This window comes from Electrona antarctica (assembly GCF_951216825.1).
Source record: "Electrona antarctica genome assembly, chromosome: 8".
Taxonomy (NCBI): Eukaryota; Metazoa; Chordata; class Actinopteri; order Myctophiformes; family Myctophidae; genus Electrona; species Electrona antarctica.
In genome coordinates this window covers 3,596,284-3,610,285 of record NC_136789.1, presented here as the reverse complement: position 1 = coordinate 3,610,285, position 14,002 = coordinate 3,596,284, and the positions used below count along the sequence as shown (strand labels likewise).

Here is a 14,002-nt window from a genome sequence, read left to right as displayed (position 1 = left end):
TTTCTTTTCCCCTTTCTACATATATTTTCTTTAGGATTTTTTGGTTGACTTTACATACATGTACTCAGTTTTATTTTATGTTGCTTCCATTAGTTTATGAAGACAAATATGAGATAATTTAAATAAATAAAAGGTAAGCAGTAGGCTATAGACAACGTTTTTCCATGTAGTCAGCCAGCAAACTGTCAACTTTTCAAACATTAGGAGATATTTAATCTTCTGATTTGTTTTTAAGCAACTAATAGGCTATTGTCAAGGGTTGAATGCAGCAACTCTATAACACCAGTAATACAATATTGCTGCCATCTTGTGGACTGTTTACTTCAGAGCAAGCCATCTGCAATTCTGAGAATCTGTTAAGGACAGGACAGGTTAGAAAAGGATTCATTTATACAATAAAAACACAGATCCATTGGGGGTCCCTTGGCTGAGTGGTTATGGTGCAATGCCACAACACACAGGCTTTAATGCCTGCATGACATTGAGTCCACGGTTTGATTCCTGTGCTGGCCGGACCATTTGCTGCATGTCACTCCCCTACTCTGTCCATTTCCTGTCTCTCTACTAAAGCCAACGCACGCACACACACAGCTACTGTATATACAGGTTCAGGGTTGAGGAATGCCCTCAGGAAGTTGGCTACTTTCCACTGACGTGCAGCAAGCTCCGTTTCCACAACTGCTCATACAATAGATTTCTAAGTGTGTTTTTAGAACAAGTGTGTAATCAAATAGGATCTGTATAGTGTTAGTTTTTCACCCTTAAAAACACTCTTCCTGAAAATGTAGGAGGTTCAGGCTAAACACAGGACCATTGTGGATTAATGTTTTACTGCAATTTGGCATCAGGAGTGTTGGACATTAGTGTGACCTCATTATTGGCTTGTGGAAAACCACCATCAATCATAATCTCAGAACAGGGAACTAAAACTGTTTATATGAACTCTCTGACACAAGAAATATACAAGTAGTGTTTTCACACACTCAACCTTGCTAAGTGTAAAAGCCAGCTATGCCACTCAACAAAGGATCCCCACTATCCTGTTTTTGTTACAAGTAAAATATACCATAACATGAGGCCGGTTTAAATAGGGACATGGACACAATCCCAAACAACCAATAATAGACCATGTTGTGATTTCAGAAAGTCAGTTCAGCAAAAACATTGAGAACAAATATATTTATTTTTCAATTTTGTTATTCAGTGTGTTCCCTGCTGCATATCTGTTGAATAAATTGGGTAGTTTCCTTAGCAAACATCTTATCTGTTTTACAAATACATATTCTGACCTCACTGTTCCATTTGCCTGCAGCAGAATTAACCACTCCTCCCCTATTTTCACTAATGGCATGCCATGTTTTTGAAAATAATATTATACTACTAAGCATCACGGAGTGACACATTGTTGTGAGCCGTTTAAAAAAAAAAATCAGACCCGTCTGAAGTGAGTGGTGCTGTACTGTACTTGTACTGTACTAGCCCTCCTCCCTGGCCTGTGTCTGTGTTAGGCTGTGCAACAGTGACACTTGGTTGTGAACAAACGCTATAAAGCTATTTTCGTGCTTGGACAGGACAGACAGACCCAGGGACAGACTATAGGAGTGGTTGTACCACTCAAAAAGAAAAGACAAAACATGTGCTACAATGACTGTCCAAAATAGAGAGAAGTGATCCTAGAAAAGTTATGATTATTTACAAAAGGTGTTATGGTCAACTTGGGATCGGCTCAGTCTACAGACTCTAGTCTACATGTATGTAAATGTTTACACTGATCTTAACTATTGTTAAGTTATCGTCAAACAAGTGCAATAGGTGGACACAAGTAGCAGCAAGGCTATCACAATTTAAGTTTAAAACGGCTAATAAAATGCCTCGCTTGGAGCATGTTTTAGATGCAGTGTTAGCACATAGAGAGCTATTGTAATTCAACATTTCTGCTAAGACAATGGATGGGCAAAATATAAATTAGATAATTGCATTGATTCTATAATGCACAGGGACCTACATTTACTCAACTTTCAGTACTGTACACTCTTATCCCAAAACAGATCTTTGACTATAAAGCCCAGACTATACTGAAGGTCGGATAACCCATCTCTAATGGGTCACCTGGAAATGTAAAGAAACTCGAGCCATGGTGATAAGCATCCTTTACTTTACACTCAGTGGACATCGTTGCACTCAGTGGACAAAGATGACCATATAATGCAAAGATACATTCACAAAACCAGGCCGTTCTTGTGTGTCTAAACACTAACACTTAGTTCTTGAGATCTTATCTTAAGTAACCCAGGTCAGTTGAGGTAAACATCTGCCTCCTTTAGGACATCCTCTTTTTGGTGAAAGTAGTCTCTGAACCATGAAATGTGATCCTTCTTCTGTTGGACTGTCAGATGAGCATTCCTGGCCAGACCAGCCACCACAAGCTCCATGAAGTGACGCACCGGCCCTTGTTGGGGAAAGCCTTCCACCAGGTGTTTCTCCAGGAAAATATGCTCATGGAATGGGACACTCATTTCCTCTTCCAGGCCTGAGGAAGAGTGACACCAGCATTGTAAGAAAGTATAATACCAGACAGACAGTGTATTGTAGTGTGCCTTAGACAAATTCATGTTTGGCTTTCCCATTCCCTGTGTGTTATTCTAGGCTAGCATGCAACAATTACCTACCAGCTTCATTGTTTATTGGATACTCCCACAGTTTTCCTTCTTTGGTCCACTGAACCATTTCTTCTAAGGCATTGCGGGGTGATTGGTTGATTGACAGAACTATCTGATTAGTAAAGTCAATGTCCCATAGGGTTGGCCTCGCTGAAAACATAACAACAGTCGTGACGTAAACACATCCTTTTTCTAAACTATCTGTTAACAGGCAGCATAAATTGAGTTTCATTTTATTGAAAATAAATGTAATCATTCAAGAGGTGTTTGAATACAATGGCAGCAAAGATCTGGTGAAAATAATGAATCCAACTACACAAAAAATTATTGTTTTGGTGTCTCATAAATATAAATCTCAATATGCATCTCTTCATGCCAAGATTTAAACGTTTTAGTACACAGACTGACATCTATGTGGGTAAAAGTGTGTAAAATCGGTTTAAATCAAGACAAATGCAGTAGTACTGTATATCCATTCCTTACCTAATGCGGACTCAGCTTCTTCTACAGTGGGGGAAAAGATGCCAAGTCTTTTCCCTGAAAACAGGGCCCTCCTATCAACAAAGCAGGGGCATTAGACATCAAGTCGACTGTACACCTCAAACAAACATGGACACAAATATAAAAAAATAACTTGCCTTCTCTGTGATGGGATCGCTGTGATGCCTCTGTCATGTATGTACCCTCGCCCATCATCATCAAAGTTGATCTGATTAGATGTCGTAGCATGCTGTCTGTTTGGCCCTCTCCCCACTTTCATGTCAGCAATGATTACACTGAGAAACATTGATAGATATTATTTGGGAAATAGGAACTGGGATTTGTGTTTTCCATTTCACAGAATTTTTTTATTCAGGCATAAACCCTTTCGGACAAAAGTAAATTTGTATCATTAGAAATACATGGCAACAAACTCATTTGGTTTTCATTATAATAAATGGCACATAACTGTGTGAGAAAATATCTGAAATTGTGTCATGTGTCACTCACCTAAATTCCAATACATTTTAGTAGTAGTTTAGTCATTTTCTAAGAACATTCATTTCATACAAACTTGCTCTTTAATACAGCTCTATATTAACAACATTCATGTCTCTCATTCAGAGAGGGAACAGTACACATACCCTAGGCTGTTAACTTCCCCTTTCTTCTGGGACTCATCGACTGCCTCATGTTTCCTCAGTTGTCTGAGAAGCTCAGATGCAGCCTGGCTTCGGTTCGGTAGAGTGGCAGCAGCGGCTGAGGCAGCAGCAATCAGCTCAGGATTCAGTGTGTCACTGACAATGGAAAATGTTATCAATCAATGTTGTAATGGCATTGGCATCACACAAATCCGTTAATAATATCTTTGTTTAACACAGAACTACCGTCTCACCTCTGGACTGATGCATCCTCTGTGGCCTTCTGAAACATACTCTCCGTGCTCTCCATAGCTGCTGGCTTGGGGGTCGGTGTGGAACTTTCAAGGATTTCAAGGATTTTCATGTTTTTAAACTTCCTCTTGCTGGTGACATCCACCTTCATGGCACCCAAGAGATCCAGCAGACTCGCCTTGCTGCTCTTTGATGAGTCACTGTTTTTCTCACTGTGTTCTGTGTTCTTTAGTACTTCTGGTGTGCTAACACCATGTTTGGTACTATCTGCCTCTGCCTGAACCTCTCCAACCTCCACCAAACCCTCCCCATCTTTGGCCTCTTCTAGCCTTTCCTCGCTTGTAGATTCTTTTGACTTTTGTACTTCCGGCATACTAATAATATCCACCTGTTGTATGGTATTATCTGCCTCGGTCTGAACTGCTCCAATCTCCACCATACCCTCCCCTTCTGTTCCTTCTTCTAGCCTAACCTTAAGCCTTTCCTCAGAATCCTCACTTTTGCTGGTGACATCCACCTTCATGGCCCCCAAGAGATCCAGCAGACTCGCCTTGCTGCTCTTTGATGAGTCACTGTTTTTCTCACTGTGTTCTGTGTTCTTTAGTACTTCTGGTGTGCTAACACCATGTTTGGTACTATCTGCCTCTGCCTGAACCTCTCCAACCTCCACCAAACCCTCCCCATCTTTGGCCTCTTCTAGCCTTTCCTCACTTGTAGATTCTTTTGACTTTTGTACTTCCGGCATACTAATAATATCCACCTGTTGTATGGTATTATCTGCCTCGGTCTGAACTGCTCCAATCTCCACCATACCCTCCCCTTCTGTTCCTTCTTCTAGCCTAACCTTAAGCCTTTCCTCAGAATCCTCACTTTTGCTGGTGACATCCACCTTCATGGCCCCCAGGAGATCCAGCTGACTCTCCTTCCTGCTCTTTGATGGGTCACTGTGTTCTGTGTTCTTTAGTACTTCTGGTGTGCTAACACCATCCATATGATGTTTGGTACTATCTGCCTCTGCCTGAACCTCTCCAACCTCCACCAAACCCTCCCCATCTTTGGCCTCTTCTAGCCTTTCCTCGCTTGTAGATTCTTTTGACTTTTGTACTTCCGGCATACTAATAATATCCACCTGTTGTATGGTATTATCTGCCTCGGTCTGAACTGCTCCAATCTCCACCATACCCTCCCCTTCTGTTCCTTCTTCTAGCCTAACCTTAAGCCTTTCCTCAGAATCCTCACTTTTGCTGGTGACATCCACCTTCATGGCCCCCAAGAGATCCAGCAGACTCGCCTTGCTGCTCTTTGATGAGTCACTGTTTTTCTCACTGTGTTCTGTGTTCTTTAGTACTTCTGGTGTGCTAACACCATGTTTGGTACTATCTGCCTCTGCCTGAACCTCTCCAACCTCCACCAAACCCTCCCCATCTTTGGCCTCTTCTAGCCTTTCCTCGCTTGTAGATTCTTTTGACTTTTGTACTTCCGGCATACTAATAATATCCACCTGTTGTATGGTATTATCTGCCTCGGTCTGAACTGCTCCAATCTCCACCATACCCTCCCCTTCTGTTCCTTCTTCTAGCCTAACCTTAAGCCTTTCCTCAGAATCCTCACTTTTGCTGGTGACATCCACCTTCATGGCCCCCAGGAGATCCAGCTGACTCTCCTTCCTGCTCTTTGATGGGTCACTGTGTTCTGTGTTCTTTAGTACTTCTGGTGTGCTAACACCATCCATATGATGTTTGGTACTATCTGCCTCTGCCTGAACCTCTCCAACCTCCACCAAACCCTCCCCATCTTTGGCCTCTTCTAGCCTTTCCTCGCTTGTAGATTCTTTTGGCTTTTGTACTTCTGGCATGCTAATAACATCCATCTGTTGTATGGCACTATCAGCCTCTGTCTGAACCAATCCTACATCCACCATACTCTCCCCTTCTTTCCCCTTTTCTAGCCTAACCTCAAGCCTTTCCTCACTTGTAGATTTGTTTGACTTTTGTTCTTCCAGCATGGTAATATCATGCATCTGCTCAATGGTACTTGTTGCCTCAGGCTCGGACTTAACCACTCCAACCACCGACACTTGTTGGGACATCTCTGTAACTTTGTTTTCCAAGTTATCAACCTCTCCTTCCATAGACGTGGAGGATTTGCCATCTTGCTTAGGAGGGAGAGAATCATTCTTTTCACAGTACTTGACTGGACTTGTGCTAAGGGCTTTGACTCCTCCATTAACAACCCTGTTTGAAAAGGTAAAAAGAAGAGCTAATGGTTAATAGTTAATACAGTTTGTTAATATTGACTAAACTTATCGAGAAAACCAGGACTCTACAGTACACACTATTAAATATTTGTATTTTCATTTAATAGTTTCAAGCGAAAACAAGAACCCAATAATGTTACGTCGAAGTGTGAAGCAGGTAACTAACAAATGTTAACAGCAGTACACAAGGATCAAACTGGCTGTGGCATAGTCTCTTCAAGTTCAAAGGCATAACCTGAGAGGGGCTAAGGCATAACCCTGAATCAATGAACGCCTGCCCTGCCCAACTGTGAACTTGTGTGAAGACACAGTGGAAGCATCTAACGTTACACGTCACACACAAAATACATAATAAGCGCAAGTATGGGAACGTATACACAAGGAACATGTACATGTGTCTCTAAAAGGAACTATTTTATTTCATGTGGTATGCTGAATGAGAACCTGAATGTTATTACATTCAATGCTAGCAAAGAATCTCGTATCCTACGATTCCTACCTACCTGAAAACGGTCAGTGCAGGTATGTCGCATTTCGTTAACACACATGCCTCAGCTGCACGATGTCGAGCTCGATATAACGAATAAAACACTCTTCTATACATTGTTTTTGATCAAGAAAGAAGAAAGTTCGTCCTTGCAGTAAGCATGGGGTCAGTCCATAGAGTATATAAAAGGATCAGTCGCTTCCCTTTGTTGTTACATTCATATGGCACCGCCGTGGAACTGAATCACAAAGATAGTTCCGCCGTAGCAGAGCTCTGCGACGTAGAAATGTGGACTTTTCTATATCGCGAAAGTAGTTATTTGAAGTTCTTGGACTATAACAACATATATTATTACAAATATTTCCGATTATGCATTCTAATTAATATTGGTTTTACAAGACGATAAGAACACTTTTTTTCACCCGGGCAAAACATGAAATGTAAAAAAGATTATCTACATAAATCTATTATACTAATCCTACCTTTCGGTGTCATCCTTTCCCACTCCGGTATGTGTTTTTAATTATTGGTAAAAACAAAGAACAAACAAAAACAAACAGTGTGATGATCCTACAGGACCTTTGGCACTAGACTCGCACTGGACCAGGGCTACAGGACCTTAGGCAGTGGCACTGCAAAATCACGACCGGGGGGGGGGGGTCTTTCACGACATTAAATTATTTAAATAAATCCCGTAAAATGTATGGTCTTCGTTTATTTCAATGTTACAAAAAAAGTAACCCAGTCATTTATTATTATTATTCATTTAATTTGATCTGTTAGGACCTTAACGACGCACTCGCAGTCGCGTTACGTAGTCTAGCGTGAATCAAAATGGCGATATTTCAAAAAAAGAGGTCGGAGCTGCGATTCATGGAATAATGAAATCAAGAAATGGATATCTACCTCGATAAATTAGCTCGAAAAAATAATCCTAACAGTGGATGCTTTTAATATATAATTTCCTGTGAAAAACCGGAAAGATTATAGCGTTAGATCAACTTGTACACAGGTAAGAACAATAACATTGGCTAAGTTATTAGCTTTGCAGGCTAAGGTAGTTCACAACCAAGCTAACTGGCTAGCTACACCAATGAAAAGTAGTATGCTTTGAATAACAATCATATACTATGAAATAAGTGATGAGTGCGTTTCTAACATTGCATTTAGTTTAATATAAACACAAAATGCAACATGAACATGCATGCACCGCTGTGATAAACCAGCATTGAATGAGACTGCTGTTTACATAGGTCGATCTGTGATGACTGTATGTAATCATAACAGTAAGTAAAGTTTAATATAGCGCCATGCACTCTTTATAAAGATAATTATCTTTATAAAAACAGGAAAAGGTAATAAATCTCCAATAAAACAATACAATAATTACAGAGATTACTTGCTTAGATACTAGATAGATGTGCTTACTCAGAGAAAGAATAATACAAAAATACACCTTAAGGTGATTGTTCTCCTCGGACACGCAGGGCATACCAGAGCATAACGGTGATCTTTTACCTTCATAACTTGCAACGGTGCTTTGTCTGAGGACCTCATCACCTCAAGCTGTGCTGTGGCTTTAGGGAAGAGTAGTTCAGAAATATATTGTTGAGAGTTGCTGGTATGACAGGGAGCCAGGAATCTAGTTTAAATTAACTGTGACTTGTCCTTGTCCACAACATGTATGCTCAACTTCTCAAGGGGCTTAAGCACAGTGTTTCTAATAAGGTCTAAATTACAATAATAGCCTAACTGCAAGTATTATGTGATTGTAATTTTGGGAGGGATCTGGCCTATGGTGTTCATTGGGTTGTGTGTTTCAACAGCCATGGCAGAGGAGCGGCGGCAGAACAAGTGCTCCGTAGTCCTGCCTACAGAATCCATGAAGGCAATTGCTGAGTCTATAGGAGTGGGGCAGATGCAGGAGGAAAGCTCTGCAGCCCTAAGTGAAGAGGCCAGCTTCAGAATAAAGGAAATATTTCAGGTAAGGGTCAGTGGATTCTGGCAGGTAAATGTTTGTGAATCTGCTTTGAATTTTATAGTGCATTTGTTGACAAATAATGGTAAGCAATCCCATCCCTTGGAAATGTAGTATATTTTCTCCCTGTCTACAGGATGCTCTGAAGTTTATGCACCATGGGAAGAGACGTAAATTGACAACCAATGACATTGACAATGCTCTGAAACTGAGAAATGTGGAGGTGAGTGCCATTGCCATTTGAACTCCTAAATACGTTTGATTCCGATTGTACTTTTGAGATTGTACTTCATGGATGTCATCTATTGAAAATAAGTGCACATGGTGAATCCTCCAGAAAAAAAATATTTTGTATTATTGCACTGTGCAATAAATACTTTCAGGGCTGTCCTGGCCTTTGTTTATGAAATAATTAAATGTTATTTCTATAGCCCCTTTATGGGTTCCAGTCCCAGGAGTTCATTCCCTTTCGCTTTGCAAGTGGTGGTGGAAGGGAGCTTCATTTCTATGAGGAAAAGGAAGTGGACCTCAGTGACATCATCAACACGCCCCTCCCCAGAGTTCCACTAGACGTTTCTCTTAAAGGTAATACAATAAATAATGTTGCATGTCATCAGTTAAATTCCATCCTTATTCTGCTTTTCAATGTGTGTAGTCTGAACTAAAACATCCCATCTATTTTCGTTTTAATGTGCAGCACATTGGTTAAGTATTGAGGGTGTGCAGCCTGCTATTCCAGAAAATCCACCTCCAGGTGAGAGCTCAACCTACTTTGTATTTTAACCTATCAGAAAAAACACAGTAAAATGTTAATGCAAAATCAAACATGCTTCTATTAAATGGATTAAAATATAAATACTCTCTCAATTACTCTTATTTGTAGCACCAAAAGAGCAGCAAAAGGCTGAGTCTACAGAACCCCTGAAAGTTGCCAAGCCAGGTCAGGAGGAGGATGGACCCATTCAAAACAAGGGACAGGGGGCAACCTCTGCAGAGGGCAAAGGTAAGCATCTTATATTTTATGGCACAGTACATTGCAATCACCCACAAGAGAGTTATTTCCAAATCCCCTTAATCTCTATCTTTCAGGAAAAGACAAGATGAGGATGAAGCCACGCAGCACTCATGAACTATCTGTGGAACAGCAGCTCTACTACAAGGAAATCACAGAGGCCTGTGTTGGCTCATGTGAAGCCAAAAGGGCTGTAAGTTGTGCCTCCCACATTATAGGATCCGTAAGGCTTAATTATAGCTTGTCACATGACAAAACCATGTATTTTTGTCGAGTATAAATTAAGCCATATGCTGTATTCACACTAGCAGCGTCAAAAATGTAGTCAACTACACTGTCGGCAAGTTGTCAACAACGAGCTTGTTGCTCATCATATTGACGTCATCAAGCGGGCGTCTGTGGGAATGAAGAAAAATATAAAGGCTAAGTTGGGTTAAAAAGTACTGGGAAGTGGCTCGGGGAAAGGATTTGTTCTTCCCTATTATAAGCAGGAATTGCGTGGAGAGAAAAGGGGAGTGGAAATAAAATAAAATATAACAAACAAAATCTTCAATGCATCATTGGAGTGCTGAAAGAAGCCAGCTCACCTTTTTAATGTAACTTTTGTAGCTCGTCACACACTGACATGTTTCAGTTTGTATCTTCATGTTGCTGGTTTACACGAAAATGACCTAGCCTGTCAATTTGTCGCTGCTAGTGTGAATGCAGCATAACAAATATAATAATATAATTACTGACACATTGGTTTGTCAAGTAGTGTACAGTTACAAATTGGCTTGGCCAATCTTGAAACGGTTGATATTGCCGATATTGCCCCTTCCAAAGCGTACTTTTACACATTATGTAAAACAAAAAGAGAGTAAACCGTGTGTTTTCTTTTGTCTTGCTCAGGAGGCTTTGCAGAGTATTGCCACAGACCCTGGGCTGTATCAGATGCTACCACGGTTCAGCACATTCATCTCTGAGGGGGTGAGCATCTAATATCTATTCCCATTCCTTCAACATCTGTGTAACAGTTTGACTTCACAAACTGCACTGTAACAGTTTGACTTCACTACACATTGATAGCAGTTACAGTACCCAGGCATCTTGCTGTTGAAGGTACTAACTTAATGATCTTTTCAAAGGTGCGCGTAAATGTGGTACAAAACAATCTGGCTCTGCTGATTTACCTAATGAGAATGGTCAAAGCTCTAATGGACAACCCCACACTATACCTGGAGAAATATGTAAGCATTTGACACAACACAAAATTCAGGACTTTTTTTTACACAGGGGAGAAAAAATATTTCAACAATATTGTGTTTTTTCCTCCCCCTCTATGACTTTTGTGTAGTTACATGAGCTGATTCCAGCTGTGGTGACGTGTATTGTGAGTAAGCAGCTGTGTTTGAGGCCTGATGTTGACAATCACTGGGCACTAAGGGACTTTGCTGCTCGCCTCATGGCCCAAAGTTGTAAAACCTTCAGTACCACGACCAACAACATCCAGTCACGCATTACCAAGACCTTTACTAAGGTGTGTTTTGATTTTTCTCATTTTTCATGTTACAGTACAGACTAAGCATACTATAGCTATAAATAATAGTGCACTAGTTTTTACAAACAAGCTTGTATTCATTTTGAGGCAACAAGTACAAGTGTGTAAAATGGCTTTGCTATATAATATGCAGTGATTATTGGTAGAAAAAGAGAAGGATTTCACCCCTGTTGTACTATTCTCTAACTATCTGTTGCTGTTCACCCTCAGAGTTGGTTGGATGAAAAAACCCAGTGGACAACACGTTACGGCTGCATAGCAGGACTTTCTGAACTTGGATCTGATGTGAGTGTGATTCTTATTTAGTTATTTTGTTTTATTTTATTGTCTTTCTTGTGTTGTCATTAACATCTGACTTCATCTTCTGTAGGTGATTAAGACATTGATTCTTCCCCGGCTTGCTGTAGAGGGTGCTCGCATCAAAGCAGTGATGGAAGGACCAGTGGTGTCTAATATTGATAAGATAGGAGCTGACCATGTTCAAAGCCTCTTATTGGTAAAACTAAAAGTTCCATGACTTTAAAGACATTTTATTGTATGAATTGATTAAGTTGTAATATTATATCACACACACACAAACTCAAATTGAATGATGAGACTTTGTTTGCAACTTCTAAAATTGCTTACATTCCATATTCTAAAACAAAACTGGTTATTTTTTAAATTTTCCCTCAAGAAACATTGTGCCAGTGTTATTGCCAAGACCCGACCTTTACCGGATATTGTGGAGCAGTACCGGGCAGACTACGGTTACCTAGGACCCATGCTTTGTTCCCACGTGGTGAAGGCCAGGACACAAGCTGCATTACAAGCTCACCAAGTCAATAGAACCACCTTAACAATCACACAGGTACCTGAATCCCTCAAAGCTTCATGAAAGAAAAGGGATTGTTACATTGTTAGTGTGGGAATAACTCATTGTAAATGTAACACTCTCTTTTTTTTTCAGCCTCGTCCCACTCTCACAATGTCACAGAGTGGGTTGAGTGGATCTTCAGGGTCTCGCACTCCTAGCATCATTAAAGTTCCCACCTCCCTCACCCTCATGTCTCCTCGCCCAGGGACACCATCTCAGCCTTCTCCCCCTGCAACAAAATACATTGTCATGGCAACAAGTGCAGGAGCTTCCTCAACTCAGCAGGTACATTGAGATGCAGCCATTACTCAAGGAAATGGTCACCACCACTGGGTATAGTGTAGATGGCAAAAATAATTCAATATTTGGTTCAGTGCTAGACATTTGGCATGCTGCAGCTAGAGACTTGACACCATTAAGGATGTAGGTATTATACGGTATGGTACATTATGTAATGTGTATTACTCTTGTTACAAATATCGCATTAGCCCACTGGACGCAGTAGTTTCAGTCCAATCCAGTACATGATATCACTGACACCTGTAAGTTGTCATAACTAAAGTTTAATAAGTACCATCTTATGAAACCAATTATACACACAAGGTTACATAAGGCATTCTATAAAATCAGCACAAAAAAAGCTAAAATAAACCCAACTCTAGTCTTAAAGGAGAATTCCATGCTAGGCTTTTTTACCTTTCTTTGTAGTCGTTACGTCCCCACCAAAGAGATCCAGGTGTTTTTTTGTGCAAAAACTCCTTATTGGCTATTTCCCCTACCATAAGCTCTCAATGAATTGCATTGAATTGAATGGGGCTATGGGGTTATTTCCATCGAAATAAGTAGTAAAGTGTGCCGCTTGGGATATTATTTACATTATGAAGAGAGGATATATACAAACAAATTTGTAGCACAACACCCCATAGCCCCATTCAATTCCCATTCACTTCAATGCAATTCATTTAGCGCTTATGGTAGGGGAAATAGCCAATAAGGAGCTTTTGCACAAAATAACACCTGGACCTCTTTGGTGGGGACGTAACAACTACAAAGAAGGGTAAGAAAGCCTTTTAATATGGAATTCTCCTTTAAAACATGGTTTAATATCTGTTTTATTTGTACTCTCTCAGGTTATCACCCTCAGCTCTTCCCAGTCAGCCTCTCCAGTCACAAGCACTGTTCAAAGTGCCACTTCCACCTTGCAACCACTGGTAAAACTGGAGCCGGGAGGGGGGGCTGGTTTATCGGGGTCCCGGCCTCTCCAGAAGTACATAGTGGTGTCTCTACCCACTTCTGCCTCCTCATCCTTGGAGAGTAAGAGCTCCATGCTTCCCACCTCCATATCTTCATTAGAAGCAGGAATGAAGATGGAGCGCTCAGAATCTCCTGGAGCCAGCACCCAGTCCCCTCATTGAGACAGTCCAGTGCCACAGAGAAATTTTACTGGAGCTGCTCCCACATAAACTTTCTGAAAGCAAACACCATATGACTGAGAAAGCATGGATGTTACCAGATATTGTATATATGTTCATGCCTAATGAAAACTGGGAGGTTAATCTGTGGCATTTGTAATGGTTCAAGTGATATTCTAACTGATTTTGTTTTCTTTTTTTTTACTCCAAAATAAATCAGATTTTGTAAGGATCTCTGTGTGAACATACAATGTTATGTTAATTGGGCATAATAGTATATAATTGTTTCTAAGAAATTGTGTTTAATTCGAGGCATGTGGCTCCTTTTATAAAAGAGAAAAAGGTAAACTATAGAGGAAGCAACAGTAGTGGGCTGAACGCTTTATTATAATTTGCCATGAGAACCCATATTTTGAAAATCACACCG

The 14,002-nt window shown here is 40.5% G+C and overlaps 2 protein-coding genes across 3 annotated transcripts; one reads left to right on the top strand and one right to left on the bottom strand.

The window, feature by feature from the left end:
* Positions 1-1,164: 1,164 nt before the first annotated feature.
* On the bottom strand, positions 1,165-7,013 carry LOC306927474 (uncharacterized protein). Its single transcript, XM_079507232.1, has 7 exons — positions 6,794-7,013; positions 4,036-6,267; positions 3,785-3,937; positions 3,299-3,436; positions 3,144-3,214; positions 2,670-2,810; positions 1,165-2,530 (listed from the first exon to the last, which is right to left on the bottom strand). The coding sequence occupies exons 1-7, from the start codon at positions 6,892-6,894 to the stop codon at positions 2,295-2,297; spliced, it is 3,072 nt and encodes a 1,023-aa protein (XP_079363358.1). The 5' UTR covers positions 6,895-7,013; the 3' UTR covers positions 1,165-2,294.
* Positions 7,014-7,113: 100 nt separating this feature from the next.
* Positions 7,114-13,808, top strand: taf6 (TAF6 RNA polymerase II, TATA box binding protein (TBP)-associated factor). Of its 2 annotated transcripts, none has more exons than XM_079507233.1 (15): positions 7,114-7,286; positions 8,604-8,761; positions 8,892-8,978; positions 9,187-9,340; positions 9,453-9,509; positions 9,639-9,758; positions 9,845-9,960; positions 10,659-10,736; positions 10,895-10,996; positions 11,104-11,286; positions 11,518-11,592; positions 11,678-11,803; positions 11,984-12,157; positions 12,257-12,448; positions 13,294-13,808. In XM_079507233.1, exons 1-15 carry the CDS (start codon positions 7,211-7,213, stop codon positions 13,576-13,578), a joined length of 1,983 nt encoding a protein of 660 aa, XP_079363359.1. In that variant the 5' UTR covers positions 7,114-7,210; the 3' UTR covers positions 13,579-13,808. The 2 variants fall into 2 exon arrangements, with proteins under 2 accessions (XP_079363359.1, XP_079363360.1); XM_079507234.1 differs by lacking the exon at positions 7,114-7,286 and adding an exon at positions 7,607-7,789.
* The last annotated feature ends 194 nt before the right edge of the window (positions 13,809-14,002 follow it).

Coding starts and splice junctions, on each gene's coding strand:
- LOC306927474 (XM_079507232.1), bottom strand. CDS start 6,894: ATGTATAGAAGAGTGTTTTATTCGTTATATCGAGCTCGACATCGTGCA. Junction 3,938..4,035: donor GAGGATGCATCAGTCCAGAG/GTGAGACGGTAG, acceptor TTCCATTGTCAG/TGACACACTGAATCCTGAGC. Junction 2,531..2,669: donor TCCAATAAACAATGAAGCTG/GTAGGTAATTGT, acceptor ACTCTTCCTCAG/GCCTGGAAGAGGAAATGAGT.
- taf6 (XM_079507233.1), top strand. CDS start 7,211: ATGAAATGTAAAAAAGATTATCTACATAAATCTATTATACTAATCCTA. Junction 9,510..9,638: donor TCCAGAAAATCCACCTCCAG/GTGAGAGCTCAA, acceptor TCTTATTTGTAG/CACCAAAAGAGCAGCAAAAG. Junction 12,449..13,293: donor GAGCTTCCTCAACTCAGCAG/GTACATTGAGAT, acceptor GTACTCTCTCAG/GTTATCACCCTCAGCTCTTC.